The sequence below is a fragment of the Chrysochloris asiatica genome, unplaced genomic scaffold (assembly GCF_000296735.1).
Source record: "Chrysochloris asiatica unplaced genomic scaffold, ChrAsi1.0 scaffold00033, whole genome shotgun sequence".
Taxonomy (NCBI): domain Eukaryota; kingdom Metazoa; phylum Chordata; class Mammalia; order Afrosoricida; family Chrysochloridae; genus Chrysochloris; species Chrysochloris asiatica.
In genome coordinates, this window is record NW_006408551.1 from 3,481,450 (window position 1) to 3,503,420 (window position 21,971).

Here is a 21,971-nt window from a genome sequence, read left to right on the forward strand (position 1 = left end):
TTGGATTTGGATTTGAGGGGAGTGGGAATGTGAGTGGTTAGAGGTGGGGAACCTCTTCCCCACCTATAAGGAGGCAGGAAGGAGGCAGAAACCTAGATCAGGTACCAGGGGATGTGAAAAGAGCAGGGCAATGATAGGTCAAGGCAGGACTCACCCAGCACTGGAACTAGCTAGTGTAACTTCAGTGCCCACTTGGAGAAGACCGATGAAATCCCAATTTGATAGCAAGGGGGCATAGCAGTCCTGGGCCCCAAGGGTGAAGCGGTGCTGGAGTTAGTAGGAACTGTCCATGGTGTCGAGAAGCCAGGAAAGCAACTGACCTCTTACAGTGTTCTCTCTTCAACCTTTCTTTGTGCTGCCTCTTCCAGTCGGGATCCCTGTGTCAGTCAAGACAGGAGCCTGGAGATGGCTGCTCAGCACAAAGTCCGAGGCTGTTCCTGCTGAGGGTGTGGCTCACTTAACCCTTCACAGGCCTGATGCCCCAGCGGGCGAAGCTCAGTGACTTCAGAAAACCCCTCAAGGTAGGAAGGAGTGATTGGATGACTCGATTTAAACAACGGTTCTTGCTCCATTGTCCCCAGAATTTTGAAATGAGAGCGTAAGAAATGGAATTTACAGCCAAGGGACAACTTTTCCAATGAGAAGATAGGATATGGTCAAGAAAGCTAGGGTGTCTTCCTAGCAAAGAAATAGTTCTTCCCTCAAATGTACCTTTCTATTCTATTAGGAGTTGTGGTGTTAATGAGATTGCTTGGGGAGCTAAGCAGAAAAAATTATCCAAATTCCTTCCCACTTCCCTCTCTAGGAATGAGACCCCATCACAGAGATTCAAAGACTATAAAGTTAGTAATTTGTAAAGTTAGCATTTGTATAGCACATTGGTTTCATTGACCTCCCATCTACATTGTCTCATTGAAGCCTATCACCCCGTGAGCTCTCTGGCAGTGCAGATACTCAATAAAAAGGGAAATCAGTGGCAAATGCCAAGGTTAAACGAGGTTATATGGTATGCCCACAGTGCCACCACTAGTACATGGCAGAACCAGGAACACAATGCAAGCCTCCTAACCCTAAATTTGTCAAGGGATCCACACCAAGTTCAGATGTTTCCAATTTTACTTCTTCTTCAGTGTTATGATAATAGTTAAAACCCTGAGCTGCCATTTCCTGGGTCCTAGCCCAGCTGTAGATAGTTGTCTCAGGTAGATAAGCAGCTTATAAAATCTACTTTCTAAGATGCCCTTTCTTCCACCCAGGAAAATCCCTAACTAGCAGGCTCCTCCTGCCCATCATCCTCTTTCCCAAGCACAAAGAGTACATCAGGTCATTACAGGCACTTAGCTGAGGGGAGAGACTTCACTTTCCCAACTCTCACTCAGGACTGTTTGATTCAAGGTTCAAACTCTATAGCTTTCACAGCAGCACTCTGCATAAACCTAGCCTATCAGCATTTCCATTATCAACTTGCCCTTACATAATTTATTGACCTACTATATATATATGAGGGGGGAGGCAAAGAAAAGAGGGGGAGAAAAAAGCTGAGCACAGTGACATAAGAACATAATCCCATGTCCAGCTGGGGCAGTATCACAGTGTCAGAGACAAATGGTTGTTAAGTGCTGTCGAGTCGGTTCCAACTCATAGCGACCCTGTACAGGCTTTCCGAGGATTAGCTGGTGGGTTTGAATTGCCGACCTTGTTACACAGTCAAGGACTGACCCAGAGACAAAACCCAAAATCTCTCATAGAGAAATCAGAGACCTACAGTGAGAAAAAAAAAAAAAACACCCTGAACTTGGCAGAATAGAACAACAACCCACATCACCCTTTCCCCAGGCCAGGGACTGTGGCCCTTTACAACTTGAGGTTTATCTGTGTGTCAACCCATTCATCTACTTCCTGAGTGCTCACATGAGGAAAGTGACTCTAAAAATTTGACAGCATTCTGAAATAATCTCTAAAGCTTAAACCAAAAAGTTTCCTGGAGTGTTAAAACTGAACAATAGTTGAACAACAATAAAAAAATAAAAAAATAAAAAAAGTCTGCTTTGAACATAACATTTTTGGGTTTTTTTTTTAGCATTATGCTCTTTTAAGAACCATCCTTATGAAATCAAATTGACCACAACCCAAGAGATTAGCTGGAAATTTACAGGACAGTTAATGTTAATGAGGGACAAACAACTCAGAAATGGAAGGGGACAATGGCTGCACATCTCAAAGAACGTAATCAGTGTCACTGAATTGTACATGTAGAAATGGTTGAACTGGTATATCATTTGCTGTATATGTTCTCAACAACCTCAGAAGAAAATGTAGAGAAAAAACTAGATGGCAATGTTGGACTTAATAACAGTGGCATGAACATCACAATAAGGATGGCCAACTACGCTGGTTTGTCTGGGACTAGGATCGTGTCCTGGTGTGAAGCTGCAGGATAAGCACTAGACTGCAAGGTTGGTTTGAACCACAAGGTCAGCAGTTCAAACTCACCAGTAGCTCCTCAGAAATCCTATACAAGGTCACTCTGAGTTGGTACTGACTCAGTGGCACTTAACAACAGAATAGATAAAACTAAAAAAAGTCCCAGTAAAAGTTTATCACCATATGTTAACCAGTAAGTCAGCTAGGACTTCAAGGTCTGTGAAAGCATTGCAGGGGTGGGAAGAAGTAAAGGCTGGAGGGAGGGAGGACTGTGATTGGCTTCCTACTGCAAAACTGAAACTAAAGCTTACTGATCTTCCTCTACTGCATCTGACTACTAAATCTCCATTCTTTTGCCTGCAATCAAAACCACTAGCCCATGTAATGGACACGAGAAAACTTTTGAGGGTGATGGTAATGTTTTATATCATGATCCATTTGCTAAAACCCAGCAAAATTGTACACTAAAAATTTGTGAATTTTGTGTGATTTTTCCAATAAAGCTGATCCGCAACCCCTAAACTTGAAATCTTTTCATAAATTATTACTTAAAGCAGAGATTTGTTGGAGCTAGCTGTTGTCGAGTCAAGCCCCAATTCACGGTTACCCGTCACCCACAACAGAATGAAACACTGAACTATGCCCATGATCGGCTACACTGTGATCCATGGGGTTTTCCTTGACTTAGGAGAGCAGATCACCAGGTCTTTATTTCTAGTACATCTTAATGTGAAGCGCTGATGAAACCTTTCCGTGTCACAGAAGCACGCACTGGCAGGATGTCTCTACTGGCTGATGGCTGCTCTGGAGCTGCTTTGCTGGAGATGGATGTTGGGTTGGGAAAAGAATAATCTGACTAAACTCATTCACACCCATTAACTCCCTCAGGGGTACTCAGTTTTTAAAAGCAATTGCAGACAGTAAAAATAATGAGGTTTTCAGAGATGGTGAAGAAGGCATTTGGTGATAAAGGGTTTTATTGGCTTTCATAAATTATGTCTTTAACATTTATCAGGAGCTTACTGTCATGAACCAAGCTAAGTGTCTTACATCCTTGCTATTCAAGATGAGATCAACTGACCAGCAGAACTAAATCATCTGAATCTTAGGAAATACAGAAACTTGGCCCACACCCCAGACTTACCAAATTGAAGTATCTTCATTTTATCAAGATCACCAAGTGATCCCTAGGCTCATTTAGAGACTTTTACATGCCTTACCTTTTAATATCCTTACTAAAACCTTCCAAGACAGCTTTTTCATTAATTCAATCATTAGTGATCACCAATGTCTGGTAGCGTAGTGGTTACGAATCGGGCTGCAAACGTCAGGGTCAGCAGTTCAAAACTACCAGCTGCTCTATGGGAGAAAGATGAGGCTTTCTGCTCCCATAAAGATTTACAGCCTTAGAAACCCTGTACAAGGTCACTATGAGTCAGAACCGACTCCACGGCACATAACATCTCTCATATGGAATCCTGGTATAGCATTGCAGGACAATGCGCTAGACTGCAAGGTCAGTGATTCAAACGAACTGGCTGCTCCTTGGAAACTCTATACAGGGCGCTATGAGTCGGAACCAACTCAATGGCACTTAACAACATGTCTGTCATATAGGAGTCCTGGTGTGAATAAGCATTGAACTGCAAGGTCAGTGTGAACCACAAGGTTGGCAATTCAAACCCACCAGTTGCTCCTCAGAAAACCCTATGTTGTTGTTAAGTGCCATCGAGTGAGTTCCGACCCATAGCAATCCTGTACAGGTTTTCTGAGGAGACTCTGGTGAGCTTGAACCGCTAACCTTGCAGTTCAAATGGCTTTGCAGTCTGGCGCATTAACCCACAACGCCACACCAGGACTCCCCAGAAACTCTATACAGGGTCACAATGAGTCACAACTGACTCGACAGCACTTAACAATGTCTCTCATGTCGCTCATATACCTTAGTGTGCATTAACCTACAAAAATGTATATATGGTCTACATGTCTGTTAAAAAATGGACAGTGGACTTCCAAATCGTCGAAATAACTGAGGAGGCAGGTACATAATAAATGCAAATACTTTAAAGGATTCCCAGAGCAAAGACACAGGCATAAATGGAATATATCAGACTCCTACTACAGAAACTAGGTCTAGACATAACTGAGGTCTTATCCTATGGCCCCTACTGCTCACTAGAGCCCTGTTCCCTCTTGCACCTGACTCAAAAGACATGATGTTGCTGTTCATTGCTGTCGAGTGGATTGTGACTCATGACAATCCCATGTGTGCTCTACATGGTTTTCAAGGATGACCTTTCAGATGTAGCTCCCCAGGTCTGTCTTCTCAGCTGCCTCTGGGTGGAATTGAACTATCAACCTTGCAGCTAACAATTAAGAGCCTAATCATTTACACCACCCAGGGGCTCTTTATGCTAACAAACTAAAGGACCAAGCAGTTCCCTAGGATAACCTATACTTTGTATGTTTTCCTATGAGACAGCACCATGATACAACCTGCTACTCCTTGGATATATCCTCAGAAATCACCCAGTCCAAGGATGGTAGTCCTTACAGACCTACATTACTAATGTAAACCTGGGACTGGCAAAGGGCCAGGGGGTAATGAAGAAAAATGGGTGGCGTGTGAGACCACCTCATAAGGAGCTACTAGTGAGTACCCAAAAACAAGAGATGTAAACAAGTACATGGTTGTCAAGAGAAACAACTGTACAGCCTATAAAACTTTATTAAAATTGGGATTACTTACAAACTATACAAAATGAAAAAATATATGACTTCATTTTTTTTTTTCTTACAGAAAAGTAAGTGAAAATGCGATCCCCTGGAAAAGAGCCATCCCTGATCACTTTCTTCCTTTCTTTCAAACATTCGTGAACGTTTTCAATATAAATGACAATGACAAATCTTTTTTGCTTTTTTAAACTAACACCAAGACATTCCCACAGGCTAACACTTACCCAGTAATTCTCTTTCACCAAGAGTTCCAGAAACATGGAAAATTGAAGCAATTGCAAGCTGTTACAGTTCTAATAAGTCCTGAGCTGCTATGTTAACATGGTAAGACTGTTTCTCATACTGTAGGAAAGTGCACAGAAAGTGATTTCACCATTTTCAAGTTATCCAGAGTGTGAAGAGGAAGACATGGACAGAGCGTGTGGGAGTCAAAAGTCCCGTATTTTGGGAAGTTGTACAGGAACCATTTCCGTGCCCGGCTAAAACCTGTGGGTTGATGTTGGCGTGAGTATCTGTTGTTTATTCCCAGCAAGCTCTGGCTCCCATCACTTAAGGCATCGAACACTCGTTTGCAAGGTAGTAACCATCTAGAGATCAGCTCAATAGAAACCTGAATCCATAAGCAAAGTACCACTGGGTGACCACAATTGCATAGGTTCCCCACCCCACCCCACCCCCAGAAAAAAGGAAAGAAAGAAAGAAAAAAAAATGTCTGCTACACTGAAACAGAAGCAAGAGTTTTGGGAGTGCACTCTCTTGTGCAATGGCTATTCCACATGTTTATTACTTGGGTTAAGTGCCTATAGAACATGGAGGGACAATAAACCTGTCAGATGCTCCCCTCCTTGGTTCAGATGGAATCTCTGGCGTTTCAATGCAGGTTATTATCTCATATGTCAGAGCAGAGTCCAAAGGAATACTAGAAGGACATTTCATTTCCTTTCCTCCTACTTCAACTTTCACTACCCAATTCAGAGGAAAGTTATGAGCACAGTTAGGAACCATTTTTACATGAGTGTCCATCTGAGCCCATCTGTTTTCTGGAACAACAACAAAAAGACTGAAAGTGATTGTGTAACCCATTCCCAAGGCTTTTATGAATATCAAGGCCTGGGATGACTATCTGGCCTATTTGGGTCTTTACATTCATCAAACCTCTATCATATATGCCAACTGGGGACTAAGGTAAAGTGAAGACAATGAAGAGAGGTTTGGGCCATAGAATGGGATATATTAACACAAATTAGAATATTGGGACAAAAGACCTATCACCAGCAAAATCCCCTTCTTAACAGACATAAAACTCATGAATTTGGGAGGAGAAATCAAATTGTTTTCGTGGGGTTCGATGGCTGACAGGAATTTATTAGAATATATCAAAGTGGCTAGATTTTCCTTGTTTTGGGTCACTGTGTTCCTTTGGTCTCATGAAAGCAAGCTGAATGGAAACATGAAGGGGAAACGATTTAGACCACTTATATTTCCATTAATGGAAGTCATCCTCTATACAACTTGGCCAGACCAAATAGACGTGAACGATTTCCAATGCTGATGAAACCCTAAGCCCCAGGGCCAATTTACAGCTTGATATTTGCCAAGCAAGACGCTGACATGGCAGCAGACCTGGCTCCACTGACCAGCTCACTCCATAGTTATCCCTTCAATCCTTCTTGATGAGATTGTTCTGGGAGGAGACGAGACTATGCTGAAATTGCAAGAGCCGTAACTGCCAGAGAAAATTAAATGGGGGCTTCAAGTAGTGACTGAGCCAGCAGACTAAGAGGCAAAGAGGGAGACAAGAGCAGCTCCTAAGGAGGGCTGAAGGAGTCGAGTAATCTCCGGGCACACGGAAGCTCTGAAGCATCTGAGCAGAGCCACACAGGCAGGCAGGGCAAGGACACTCAGCACACCGCAGTAGCATTGTCCTTCACTGTCTGGGAGCAGCTCACATGCTGTAGGACCAATTGTCATCTCTGCTGCCCACGGCTTAAGTTTCCAATCATTAGGCAGAGAATAAACTGTGTTTTCTTCATTCACCCCAAATTCAAACACAGTGAAAAAAATTGGTCTTGAGATGGAAATGATTTCACAATGTTAGTAAACAGAAAAAGAGGTAACTCTTCCCTATGTCATAATCTTTTATCACTAAAATAAAGACTACAGGCAGGAAAAGTCACCCTGGAGGCAAGCTACCATCCTCCCTAAGCAGCTATGTTGAGGTAGGCACCAAAGTCTCCAGGGAGTCCTGAGACCGCTTGTATAGCTGAATTATTTTTTCAAAACAACTTTTGCACAAATATGCTAGGTCTCAGTTTTTATAAATAAGGCAAAAATAATATATCTTGGAGGTTTAACAATATTTCACAGAGGAATAGTATTTTACCATGTACACAATTCATAAAGGCATCAAGCTTTCCCTGTATGCTGTGGTCGAGTCAGTTCCGAATTACAGTGACCCTGTGCACAACAGAACGAAACACTACCTGATCCTGCACCATTCTCACAAAGGTTGTTACACCTGTCCCCACTGCTGCTGCCACTGTGCAAAGTGGTCTTACTGGGGGTCTTTCTCTTTTTCGCTGACCCTCCACTTTGCCTAGCATGATGTCCTTCTCCAGGAACTGGTCCCTCCTAATATGTCCCAAGTATGAGACAGCGTCTGGCCATCCTGGCTTCTAAAGAGCATTGTGGCTGTAATTCTTCCAACACAGATTTGTTTGTTCTTCTGGCAGCCCATGGTAATTTTAATATTTTTCTCCAACTCTATAACTCAAACACATCAATTTTTCTACAGTCTTCCTTATTCATTGTTCAACTTTCACACTCATAAAAGACTATTAAAGATACCATGGCTTGGGTATTTTTAATTACCCAATTAAAAATTGCTTTAATTTTTATTGAGTACACCTCAGTCTTCAAATTGACATCTTTATAGAGCTACTTTTCACCCACCAACTTTACCCCATTACATCTGCCCAAATACTTTATACTTTATTTGCTACCAACTGAGGTAGTTGTCACTTTAAGATCATTTAAAGCTGTGTGAAACACCAGTAGAAATAATCAGCTGGCCACCTGGAAAGGAGTCTTGGAATTGAAATTTTGGAAATTAGCAAAATAAACCTGGGGCCTTTCAGAATTATCTGCTAAACAGCTGTTCTGAAGGTGTCACTAGAGATTTTTTTAAAACATCATCTGCCTTCCCCATGATTATGGTAAGCCAGTATGATGCTGTGCTATTGGTATGAGTGTTTATCTTACAAACTGGCTAAAGTAATTATAGCTTATTCCCAAGGTACGAGGGTGAAGATCATGAAGACAGGACCAAGCAAATGACAGATATGCAGGAATCTGCCCCCACATAAATTGCTGGTTTATAACAGCAAAGGAACCTAAAATTAATGTCATTTTAGTGAAAGGTAGCATAACTCACCAGTCAAAACTAAAACTGCAAATGAGTATAATAAGATCATGGAAAAATGTGTCCAATCCTGGATCATAATGGCTGAATGAGCATTCAGAGGCATGAAGACTACCTGGAGGTCTCTTTCCTAGCAAAGCAAACTGTGGCAGACACAATAAGAGACAACTTATGTATTAAAAAACTTTGGCTATATATATATATATATAATTGTTGTTAAATGCCATTGAGTCGGTTCTAACCCATAGCAACCCTGTATGGGATTTCCGAGGAGCAGCTGGTGAGCTGGAACTGCCGACCACACCAGGGCATAATATATATTTGAGGGAGTACAAGTGGTGAGAAGATTGAAAGAAATGGGTAGAACGAGTAAACAAAGGAAGGGAAAGGAGATCGTTTCTTAATTCCATAGCAACCAAAAGATATGTGACCCATTGACAGGATAAATGGAGAACCTGTGAAAAATATTTAAAGCCCTCAAGTAAGATCACTTCTCCTAGCTAGGATAAACTGAGTAACGCTATAAACTGAAAGAAACAGGGTTTAAGAAATGAAACACTAATTGTAAACACTTCCCAGGTTAAACAACAGACTTTCTGAAAGGGCAAAAGGCAGATCAGGAGGAATTATAAGGGTGCAAATGTATCTTTAAGATGGAATAAAAAGTTGAATATAATAAAAAGACCTACAGAGTTTGCCTGAAGAACCTACAGACATGTTCCCGCTAAGGCAAGCAGAACTCAAAATAGCTTTATGTTTGAGAACTCAGCCAATCACAAAGCCTCCTAAGGTTTCAACAGACAATCATGTTAATAAATATGCAGAAGCCTCTGGGCTTTGTTACTCTGGGACATTTGCTAGTTCCGGAACATGACTTGGTGATATTTTAAAATATATATCTGTTTAATAAACAAGACAGACAAAAGCTCATCTTCCTCTGTTGTTGTTGTTAGGTGCCATCGAGTCGGTTCTGACCCATAATGACCCAGTATAGGGTTTCCAAGGAGTGACTGGTGAGCTTGAACCACCGACCTTGTAGTTCAACCGACTTTGCAGTCTGGTATAGTAACCCACAGTGCAACACCAGGACTCCCATCTTCTTCTAGAAAGTGCTAAATCAAGACTTCTTCTAAAGTCATTGAAATAAAAGGAGAAATGAAAGAGGCTCAGATTTGTGGATTTCTCTATGGAAGGTGCAGCCCATAGTCTAGAAGCATTACTGCACTTAAGTCTTCTCATTCCTGAGGGTCAGCCAGAGGCAAAAGATGCCACAAATGTTTTAAAATTACCCTACTGGGAAGATATGAGGGGCTTCAAAAAGGTTGTATAAATTTCTATTATCTTTTCATTCCATTTCACCACAAACTCTTTGAAGTCCCTTGTACAGACAGAAATACACAATTAACCAACTTTCAAAGAGGCACCAGAATGCTATGCTAGTTGTGCACGGTATACTAGCCATCAGTCTTTCCGCGAACATACAGGTGGGATAATAGTTCAGCCAGTGGAAGGCAAACTGCTGGCAGCATTCATGACTCGCCTGTCCTCCTTCTCCAGGATCCCACAGAAACCACCTAGCCACTTCCAGAGGGAAGCCTCTAATTTCAATGGGAAAATTTCTTCATTACATCACCCTATTTCAAAAGCCTGGGAAGCAACTGCACAACATGTGCAACATGGATTACCCAGATCTCAAGCCAGTCCACATAAAAATCACTGAGCACCACCTAAACCAGGAAGCTGTTATGTGTGACAGCAGGGAACTGAGTATCTGAGTTCTCATCCTCCGACGATGTGCCCTCAAAGAATTCACTCTGGTCAAACATGCTCCCAAATCCATACTCCTGTTCATGGACAGAAACTTCATTTGGAGTGAGATGGAAGGAGCCTTCCACAAAGTCAGCAAATCTGGAAAAGAGAGAAATAATAGTCATTTAGAACCTGTACATTTTTCTTTCTACCAAAATATAAACACACTGATGCCCGTGATATGTCCACACTTCAAATAATATTGAATAGAGCCAATATTTCAGTCCTTGCTCAAGGACTAAACAAATAAAGAGAAACATAAAGCTGGAGTTATAGACCAATATGCCCTACAACTCCAGCTTATTTAATATGCGTAGCGGTTACGAATCGGGCTGCGAACCTCAAGATCAGCAGTTCAAAAGTACCAGCTGTTATGCAGGAGAAAGATGAGGCTTTCTGCTTCCACAGAAACCCTGTACAGGGTCACTATAGTCAGAACCAATGCCACGGCACATAACCACAAACACCAGACTATCTTTTGTAGTCATGGAAGTGCTAACGTTCCATTGCTGTTGTTACTAAGTGCTATCAAGTCGGTTCTGACTCATCGTGACCCAGCATAAGGTTTCCGAGGCTTTCAAACTTCAAGGGAGCAGAAAGCCTCATCTTTCTCCTGCAGAGCAGCTGGCAGGCTCGAACCTGTGGTTCGAAGTCCAGTGCTTATTGTATGATGCCATCCCACTCCATTAGTCTTCTGTAATCCTGATAATAGAAAATTAAGGGACATTATACATTTATGTTTAAAGCCCTAGAGAATTTATGCCATCAGGATTCTAAATTGAAGTTTAGATACTCACTGTACACTTCTGCTCCCAACCAAAATATACAAACTAACAAAATCACTCAAGATAGCAATAAAAACTACTGAAGGAGAAACTTGGTATGGTATTGGTGTCTTTCCATCTCAATGCTACAATGAAAGCTGGAGGAAATGTGCTACAACTGAACATATAACATTCATACCTTTCTCTCGACTACTCTCAGGTCAACAGGAAAACAAAAGCCACAAATACAAAACGACTATTTAAAAGTATGGTCTCTGTCCACAATCTAGGTCAGTCACCCTGATAAAAGCTTGGTATATTTGGCCAAGACTTTACCTTTTTGGAGACTGGATTTGAGACACAGTCTTCCAAGCAGAGCAGTCTGGGCTTCTACAAAATACTCGAAGGTCTTGCAAAGCCTTTTGGGTCTCCACCTCTCCTTGTATCCGATACTCTTCTTCTGTCAGAAGGCGAGGGGGGACAGGCTTTTCTGTTGCCTTACACATCTTTCTGTGCTCATCAAAATAATATCATGAATCATTAATCAGTAATCTCTACCCATCCTTACCTCTAGTTCCCTTCAGTGAGCCAGCAGACAGCTGAACATTAAGAGTCATCCCATTCCCACCTTTCTGCCAAAGGTATCTTTAGCTAGAATGGACTCTTGACAAGTCATAAGAGTCAACATTAGTCATTAATGTGAATAAATTTACTTATTTTCTAAAGTGATAAAATATTTATTTAGTTTCGAATACATGGAAAAACAGTAAGAAAATGTTAGTGTAAGATTGTGATCCATTAACTGGCTTCCTCAAACTGAAAGTATCACCTTGACTGCCTTCCGCAGAAGAACCTATTTCCCATGTTCACAACGCTACATGATAGCATGCTACAAGTTATATCTTAAAATAAGACTTGGACTCCCAGACAACCTGAGCATAAATGTGAAACACTCTGAAACCAGGTGCTCTGGTATATGTGGTGTAAAAAGTTGCCATTAGCACCACCTAGTGGTAACAGGAACACATACCATTTTACTAGAAAATGTCTAGAGACAGCTAAAATAATACACAACAAATGCAGAAGCATAACACCACAATTTTTCATTAACAAAGAGCCTCCCAGTCTTACACCTCTGTGTCCTTTTGCTGTAACTGTATCCCAAATTGCACTTGTTACAAAGTTACACTGCCTTTCAGTCACCTGTAGGTGATGTACAGCCACTGAATAGGATACTCCACGTTCTTGGTGCACAGTGCAATGATAATAATGGAAAAGGCAATGTGTGGTATCTGGATGGCAGAATACATGAGACACAGGCCCATCAGCTGCAAAGTCCAGGTCAGCAGGTTGATACTTCGTTCATTCTCCAAGGGCCCATACTTGTAACACACTGCAAAACTCATGAATCCAACTGTGAAGATGTAGCCTATGAAAAGAGTTATCAGAAGACATTCTTTTCCTCTGTACCTGGTAAAAGTCATCCAGGGGGTAAGAGGGTGGGGGAAGCTATATATAAATTCACTATATAGCATCTATTGAACCAGGAAATCAGGCAAGATCTTTACTCATGTATTCATACCTTTTTTATTATTAAAATATAGTTACAATGGTTGGAATGGGCAAAAGGGGGAAAATAATGTTAAGATGCTTGGCTGTCTTTTGAATCTTGGTTTCCCTTGAATATCACTATAAAATAGACACTTGAGGGGCAGAGAATGGAATAGCCAGAAATAACACCATAGAAAGCTTGTAAGTCTGTCTTCTGCCTATAACTGATTGGAGCACCTAAAATGGAGCTACAATATGCCCAGTGAAGGAGGCTTCCTGCAGAGCCTTCTGCATTACATAAGACCATAGGTGGAATCCTGATCCCCATCCAGAATCTTCTGAGGTGGGAAATCTCCACTTGAAAGGACAAGCACACCAGCCTGGAGTGGCTAGAAGAATAGAAGATACTTCTTGAAAGAAAGACTGACAGAAAAAATACAAAACAATAACCACAGTCTGACTACTACAAGAACTAGCAAGTTGCTCGCCCAGGAGACACCAAGGCAAGTGGTCGGGTCCGCTCAGGGCAAACTCCCTTCCAAGACTAAGACTCAATAGGAATACACGAGCAGACGTGTGCTCTGACTGGTGACCACATTGGTCACCGATAAGGGGAAGTGAGAGAAAAACAGCAGTGAAGCTGCGAGCTAAGCCCTACAACATTCTATAGACTCCTGTGAACCTGGGTGGAGACCTGGCTGGCCAGCAATATGGCAAGACCTGGGGACTCCTGGGACTAGAGTGCAGAGTGAAGCCTCCAGCTGATAAGAGAGGGCGGGCATATGAACAAGAACACCCACACTTGCAGATAATACCCACTTGACCTAGCTTCAATGGCTGGATGAAAAGAACTCAACTAGAAGAAGAAAGAAGAGGAAAAAAAGAGTAATCTGATACAATTTGATGAACTTGAACTACACCTGTGGATGCAGTAGTTCAAAAGAGGGAACAAATCTTTACAGCAAGGATCATTCCCACCCCCTCCATATACAGGATAGACAGGGATGGGCAACTTGGACATTGGCTACCCAAAATGAGGGGCTACAGAGGCAAGAAGTGACTGGCTTACAAGCTTTCAAGAGGAAGCCTAGATCTAGAGGGCGTCGAGGAAGATAGACTCTCCACTGAGTAGTATCCAATCTGTCTGGGCAAGGCTGATGAAAGGAGATGGGGGTAGCACTCATGTGGTACAACAGTAAATAATTGCTTATCAGGACTGACTGTGAGGGCTGATAATGTAAAGGTAGATGTTTTGTAGCAAAAAGAGGGAATTGGTTGACTTTGCAGTCCAGGAGCAGATATCCCTGGGACCATCAAGGAAGAAGAGCAGAGTGTGGGACCCTACCCAGAACAGTGACGCCAGAGACCATGACGTGGAGAGATGGAGCGGCTGGACACTCTACACCCAGGGAGGGAGAGGAGCTGTATGCTGATGACCAGGGAGCAGGCTTGCAGGGTATATACCTTTTGGTTGGTTGATGATGTATGGAGGGGATTGTAACCATGGCAGTGAAACGATATACAATAGGATGAATGCAAAGCTTAATGTTCTCCCATGTAAACTATCACATAATTTACAATAAAACATTAAAAAATATATATGTATGTATGTGTGTATATATAAATATATATAAAGAGAGAGAGACAGAGACAGAGAGTTACATCTGTAGGCTCCTATCATTGCTGTCATCCCAAACATATTTGATTCAAATGCAACATAAAGATATGAAGGTAAGCCAAAAAGTATTATTACACATACAGCAGGCAAAATGAGAAAACTTCTTAGATATTATCAAATATCTTACAGCAATGAGTTGCTGGGTCTGGGGGCTCAGGATCTTAATAGTCTCAGGGGACAACATGGTCAATTGGCATAACATAGTCCACAAAGACAATATTCTGTGCCCTCAACCGCAAGGTCAGAGGTTCAAACCCACCAGTCGCTCCTTGGAAACGATAAGACAGGGCCCCTATGAGTCGGAACTGACTTGATGGCACTTAACAACAACAGTAACTTTGGTGAGTAGCTTCTGGGATCTTAAAAGCTCATAAGTGGCCATCTAAGGTACAATTATTGGTCTTTACATGTGCACAAGCAAGATGAATGATGAGAACTGAAGATGCTTGGAATAAATTAGTCCAATGAAGTAGTGGAACATGTGAACATCAGTCTCCAGAAATATGAGACCAGAAGATCTAAACGGTGCCCAACTACAACTACCAACTGCTCTGAAAGAGATCACATTAGAAGGTCCCAGAGAGAGTGGGAGAAAATGTAGAACAAAACTCAAAATTATTTTTAAAAAATAAATAAATAATAGACTGGGCTTATTGGTCAGAAGGAGATTGGAGGAACCAGAGACAATGGCCCTCAGGTCTGGAAAGGAATTCACCATCATGGTCCAATTTCCAGCCAAGCAGTATATAGATTGTGTGTGTGTGTATTTGTTGTTGTTGTTAAGTGTCGCTGAGTCAATTCCAACCCATAGCAACCCTGTATAGGGTTTCCAAGGAGCAGCTGGTGAGCTTGAACCACCGACCTTACAGTTCAAACGGCTTTGCAGTCTGACGCATTAGCCCACAATGCCACACACACCAGGACTCCATGTGTATGCGTGTATATATATATGGAATATATAGGTATATAAGAGGACAACAGCACTAGTAAGGTATGATCACCATGAATGGGCAATCATTGAAAATCAAAGGGCAACTTTACCAAAGGACAAAGTTGAGAGGGGATGGGAAGGAGGGTGGGATGGAAACAGGAACCACAGGGGGGAAGTGGGAAAACTGCTGTTGCATGGAGGGGGATTGCAATCATTGAGAAAAAACAAAGTGTATGACTTGTCAAATGCAAACCTGATGATCTTGTCTGTAAACCTTCACTCAATTCACAGTAAAAGTATAAAAATACATTGCAACAGAAACCTTCAGTAAACAAAAAAAATCAAATTGTGAATCTTGATTCTTGACATACCCTCCCTCCAGTTAGGTCTACACGCTTCTAAAGGTGGCACTTTCAGCTCTCTAACCCTTCCCCGAAGAAGTCTGTCCACTTCAATGTACACCAGTTCAAACTGGCAGCTTGGGCATCTTTAAAGGACTCAAATTGTGTTCCTTTTAAATGTTGAGCTTTAGGAACAAAAAAGAAGTCTGAATGGGCAAGATCAAGGCTGGGGAATGGATGGGATCAGGTTTTCCAATGAAATGTCCATAAGACAACCCTTACTACACTTGAAGACTGAGCAGGGGCATTGTCATGATGCAAAAAAATGCCTCAGCCACTGCAGTTTTCAATTTTCTTACAATGTCTTCACAGTAAGATCCAGTGATTATCCTTTGTTCTTCAAGAGAATCTATCTAGATCACCCCTTTGAAATTCAAAAACACATTTATCATAATCTTCTGAGCTGACCTGTCTGCCTTGAATTTAACTGGCCCAGCAGATCCCCTCAGAAGTCATGAACTTTATCGGACTTTTTTTCTGAAGTCACCCTAACAAGACTACAACATAAGGGTATTATGAGAGAAGTGCAGTCACCCAGTGAGCACAGAGATATGTTTAAACACAGTCTGCTTGGAATAAATCTCTGCACGTATGAACTGGAAACCTACTAGCAGTATTTTTAACTTTCCCTCGTACATCTTGAATAACTCTGAAATTGTCTATTTAAAACACCAATATATGAAAATCCAGATTAATCATCTCTCAAAGGATATACTCAAGGGGTTACTCTATGTCTAATCAAATTCTTATTTTGTAGATTCACTGAGTCCTTTATTTAGGGTCCCAAGGGTATTATATAAAATATAACTAAATTAATAAAAGCAATGCACAACTTTTCAGAAAGAAGGTTACAATGTAAAGAGACATACACTTATAAATTCCAACAAATTAAAGTCTTTTCCCTAGCAGCATCATTTAATTTAAGAGGTGACAATTGTAGGCTGGTTAGAACTACATGAAAAATTTTCATTTTTAAAAGTTAATAAAATAACATGGACTATTAACTCCTATAAGCAGATCAGTCTTTTCAAGACGAATTAACTAAACAGCCTATAAACATATGAAAAGTAACAATAAAACTGACACTTACTTAAAAGATACTGCCAGTAGCACTTCCAGATTTCTTGTAAATTTCTAAAAACTAGTTGAATGAGGTACAGAGAAAAGGACCAGCCACCAACCAGGATGACGTAAATGGGACTTTTCTAGGACAGAGGGTAGACGTGTAAGCAAAAAGTTATAACATGCTTTCCACACCTTAGTGAAGCAAAATGGAACAATGATTTAAAAAAAAAAAAAAAAAATCAGCCCACTCAAAGTGCACACAAAAAAACACATTTCTTAAAAAGATGTCCTTTATACTTAAAATGGTACTGCCTGCAAGGATCACTGGGATAATGAGATTCTAAATAACTTAAAAGTCTAACTATGTAATTAACAAACAGGAAGGAAACTTTTATCATCCCTGAACACAGGACTTTATATAAAAAAAGGAGAGTTTGTATACGCTCAGACTCCAAGTTACACAGTGGAAAGTATCTTGCTGAATCCAGGAAAGAGTAGGACAATGACTTGTCTGCTTTGCAAATTTTCAGTGTTCTTTAACACCTCTCAGGCAAACAGCCCTTCAGCTGTTTAGAATGTGCAAGCTCATTCTAACTACAGATAAAGTTTCTACTACTTACCTTGGGCATAAATTTGGACAGTATAAAGATTATGATTAATAAAGAGGCCACAATTCCCACACTCATCCCAGTTGAATAGTAGAAAATTTGACTTCTGCAAAGACAAAATTTATTTCATGACTACATGTGGATACATCAACATGACACTGCTCAAACTAGGTCAACTATCCAAGCCAAAGGATAGAAAAAGGTAGAAAACCAGAGCAGATATTCCCCAAAATTTTGAGGTCAGAGAAGTACAGAAACTGGTACAATGTCACTACAGCCAGATTGTGAAGATTAGTGTGAACAACCCAAACCAAATCAAACCCACTGCCATCCAGTCAATTCTGACTCATAGCAACGCAACAGGAAGAGCTCCTTAGGGTTTCCAAGACGGTAATATTTTATGGGAGCAGACAGCCAAACTTTTCTCCAAAGGAGAGGCTGGTAAATTTGAACTAACAATCTTGCAATTAGCAGCTGAACTGATAACCCACAGTGCCACCAGAGCTGCTTTAGTATCAACAAGGCTATTATTATTATTACCAATCTTATCAATAGCAAGAAAAACAAAACTAATAATACACATTAAAATAAAAACAAATAAATAAATAAAAAGTCTCCAAGCAGACAATAGCCTAGTCATAAAGGTCTTGGACAAGGGAATAGCAGCGCTTAACATTTTTATTGAAATATTTCAATTTCTATCCCATCAATGCCTTCGTGTCCCTTGGACTTTCTCCTTCAGTACCACTGACTCTTGATCATATGCTATCTCTTGAAATGGTTGAACCTCAACCATTTCCCTTTGGTACAATGACTTTGTATTCTTTCCATCTTCCTTTGATGCTTTCTGCATCATTCAACATATTGACCATAGAATCCTTCAATACTGCAAGTCGAGGCTTGAATTTTTTCTTCAGTTCTTTCAGCTTAAGAAATGCTGAGCTTGGAACACCTAAATGGGGTTCTAGAACTTGCCCAGTGAAATAGGCTTCTTGCAAAACCTTTGCAGAGTATAGAACCTTAGGTGGAATCCTGAGTACCATCCAGAACCTTATGAGGTGGGACATTCCCACTAGAAAGGACAAACAGACCAGCCCGGAACAGCTACAGCAAAAGAAGATAGATGCATCTTCAAAGATAGATCATCAAGAAAAACCCAAAACAAAAATGTCAGCATGACTGGCTACTACAAAAACAATAAGCAAGCTGCTCGCCAGGAAGCCATCAAGGCAAGCAATCAAGTTCCTTCAGGGCAAACTTTCCTCTAACACTGAAACTCAAAAGGGAACACACAAACAGGTATGTACACTTGCTGGCGACCACATTGGTCTACTGGTGAGTGGAAGAGGGGGGAAAGGATTACTGAAGAAATGGGCTGAGTTCAACCACAGTACACTGACCCCTATTGACCTGGAGATGACAGAGAGAAGAGGAAGGGCTAGTAGGTCCAAAGTGTGGTGAAACCTGGGGACATTTGAGCCCATGGACAAGGGCACAGCCACAGAGGGCTAGAGCTGAGAGTGAAGCATCTAGCTGATATGAAGTGAGGGGAGATGCACAAGAACACTCACACTTGCAGACAGTAGCCTCGATGGCTTGATAATCAGAACTCAACTACAGGATGATTACAAAATATATATACACTTTTTTTTATATAAAGGAAACAAGGGTAAATTGCTACAATTTGATGAACCTGACCTATACTCACAGAAGTAGTAACTTTAAATACTGACAGAAAAGGAGTCTTCACATCAAGTATCAATGCTATCCCTGCTGTACACAGGGTAGATAAGGATGGGCAACTTAGACATTGGCTACCTAAAATGAGGGGGCAATAAAGGCATGAAGTGACTGGCTTACAAGGTTTCAAGAGGGAGTTTAGTTTAATAGTCGGGGGGGTGGGGAGGAGAAAGAATCCCCACTAAATCATTTTCATATTGTCTAGATGGGTCTGGTGAAAAGAGATGGGGATAAAATTCATATGATTCAATAGTGAATAACTGTTATGACTAATTGCGACTCTCACAATTATAAAGGTAGAAGTTGTGTAACAAAAACAGGGGAGTGGGTAATCTTACAGTCCAGAAACAGTGGACCCCAGGACTATCAAGGGAGAAGAGCACAAGCAGAATGTGGGACCTTATCCAGAGAAGCAGCGATGCCAGAGACAAAAGCAGAAATGGGGACATGGAGAGAGGAAGCGACTGTGGACTCCAGATTCATGAGAAGAGAGGGACTAAGAGCTGGTGGCCAAAGGGGCAAACTTGCAGAATGTGCCCCTTGGAGGTATAAATTATAATATATGCCTGAGTGGGGCTTTTAAAAAAAAAAAAAGCTAAAGTGAATAGAGAGAAATACTGTTAACTGATGGTACATGTTGTTGTTGTTAAGTACCGTGGAGCGAGGACTATAATCATTGTAATGAAACAAGGTGTATGATTTGTTGAATGTAAAACTGATGGTCTGCCCTGTAAACTTTTACTCAATCCACAATAAAAACTTTAAAAACAAAGAGATTTAAAAAAAAAAAAAAGAAATCCCTTCACAGGAAAAAAAAAGAAAAAGAAATGTTGAGCATGTTCTTCCCCACTGGTTTTCTAACTTCAGGAATTTGCACATTTCATTATAATACTTGACTTCTTTAGCTGTCCTTTGAAATTTTCTGGTCAGCTCTTTTACTCCCTCATTTCTTCATTCACTTTAGCATCACTATGCTGGAGTGCAAGTTTCAGATCAAAATGACATCCTTTTTGATCTTTTCCTTCTTTCTTGTCTTAATGACCTTCTGTTTCCTTCCTGTATGATGTTCTTGATGTCATCCTACAACTCTTCTGGTTTTCATTCATTAGTATCTAATACACTAAAATCTGTTCCTGAGATAACCTCTAAATTCAGGTGGGATATGTTCAAGATCATATTTTGTCTCTTATGGACTTTTGTTTTAATTCTCTTCAGCTTCAACCTGAGCTTGCATATGAGCAATTGATGGTTTGTTCCACCGTCTGCCCCGGGCCTTGTTTTGACTGACGATATGGAGCTTTTCCACCATCTCTTCCCACAGATACAGTCAACTTGATTTCTGCATATTCCATCTGGTGAGTTCCATATGTACAGTTGTCTTTTACATTGTCTTAAAAAGGTATTTGCAATGAAGTCATCATTGGTCTTGCAAAATTGTATCATACTATCTCCAGCATCATTTATTTCTATCTCCAAGGCCCTATTTTCCAATTACTGATCCTTCCCCTTTGTTTCCAACGTTTGATTCCCAATCACCAGTAACTATCAATACATCTTTATTACATATTTGACCAATTTCAGACTGAAAAAGTTGGTTGTTGTTAAGTCCCGTGGAGTTGATTCCAACTCATAGTGACCCTTCACAGGGTTTCCGAGGTTACAAATCTTTATGGGAGCAGAAAGCCTCATCTTTCTCCCGCAGAACAGCCAGCAGTTTCAAACTGCCGACCTTGAGGTTAGCAGCCCAATTAGTAACCACTATGCTACCAGAGCTCCTTGAATTCTTTAATTTCATCATCACTGGCTTTAAAGTTGGTGCGTAAATTTGAACAATAGTGGTATTAACTGGTCTTCCTTGTAGACATATGGATATTATCCTATCACAGACAACATTATATTTCAAGATAGATCTTGAAATCTTCTTTATGATGAGGATGATATGCCATTCCTCTTCAATTTGTCGTTCCTGGCGCCATATACACCATATGGTTGTCAGATTCAAAATGGCCAATACCGGTCCATTTCAGCTCACTAATGTCAAGGATATTGATCTTTATGTATTCCATTTCATTTTTGACAACTTCCAATATGCCTAGATTCTTACTTCATACATTGCATGTTCTGATTATTAATTAATGTTTACAGCTGTTTTTCCTCATTTTAAACTTTGCCACATCAGCAAATAAAGGTTCTGATAGCTTCACTTCATTCATGTCATCATGGTCAACTCTACTTTGAGCAGGCAGCTCTTCCTCTGTCATATTTTGAGGGCCTTCCAACCTGAGTGGCGCATCTTCTGGCATTCTATCTGACAGTATTCTGGTGCTATTCATGTTTCAATATTCAGATTCTGGTGCTATCTGACAGTGTTCCACTGCTATTCACAAGGTTTTCAGTGACTAAACATTGAGAAGTAGTCCATCTCTCCTTCTTCCACGTCTGTCTTCATCTGGAAGCTCAGCTGAAACGTGCCCACCATGGGTGCATTCTGCTGGTGTTTAAAATACTGGAGGCATAGCTTCCATTATCAACAGCAACCCGCAAGCCACCACAGTATGACAAACTGACAGATGAATTGATGGAATATAACTGAAGTCTTTCAGCAATCTGATGTAGCACTGCAGACACTCATTTATGCCAAGAAGTTTGGAAGACAACTACCTGGTCAGCTAACTGAAGAGATCCATATTTGTGCCCATTCCAAAAAGAGGTGATCCAACAGAATGTGGTAATCATCAGACAGTATCATTAATATTACATGCAAGTAAAATTTTGCTAAAGTTAATTTTAAAAACCAGCTGCAACAGTACACTGACAGGGAACTGTCAGAGGTTCAAGCCTGA

General features: G+C 40.9%; 1 protein-coding gene across 1 annotated transcript in view; it reads right to left on the minus strand.

Annotated features, from left to right (window-relative positions):
* Positions 1–10,308: 10,308 nt before the first annotated feature.
* Positions 10,309–21,971, minus strand: part of TMEM194A (transmembrane protein 194A) — a 29,804-nt gene continuing 18,141 nt past the window's right edge. The window contains exons 5-9 of the mRNA XM_006859597.1: positions 17,401–17,494; positions 16,806–16,920; positions 12,358–12,583; positions 11,491–11,664; positions 10,309–10,489 (exon numbers count right to left, since the gene is read on the minus strand). Of these exons, the coding sequence (XP_006859659.1) occupies positions 10,309–10,489; positions 11,491–11,664; positions 12,358–12,583; positions 16,806–16,920; positions 17,401–17,494 (790 nt within the window). The remainder of the gene's footprint in view (positions 10,490–11,490; positions 11,665–12,357; positions 12,584–16,805; positions 16,921–17,400; positions 17,495–21,971) is intronic.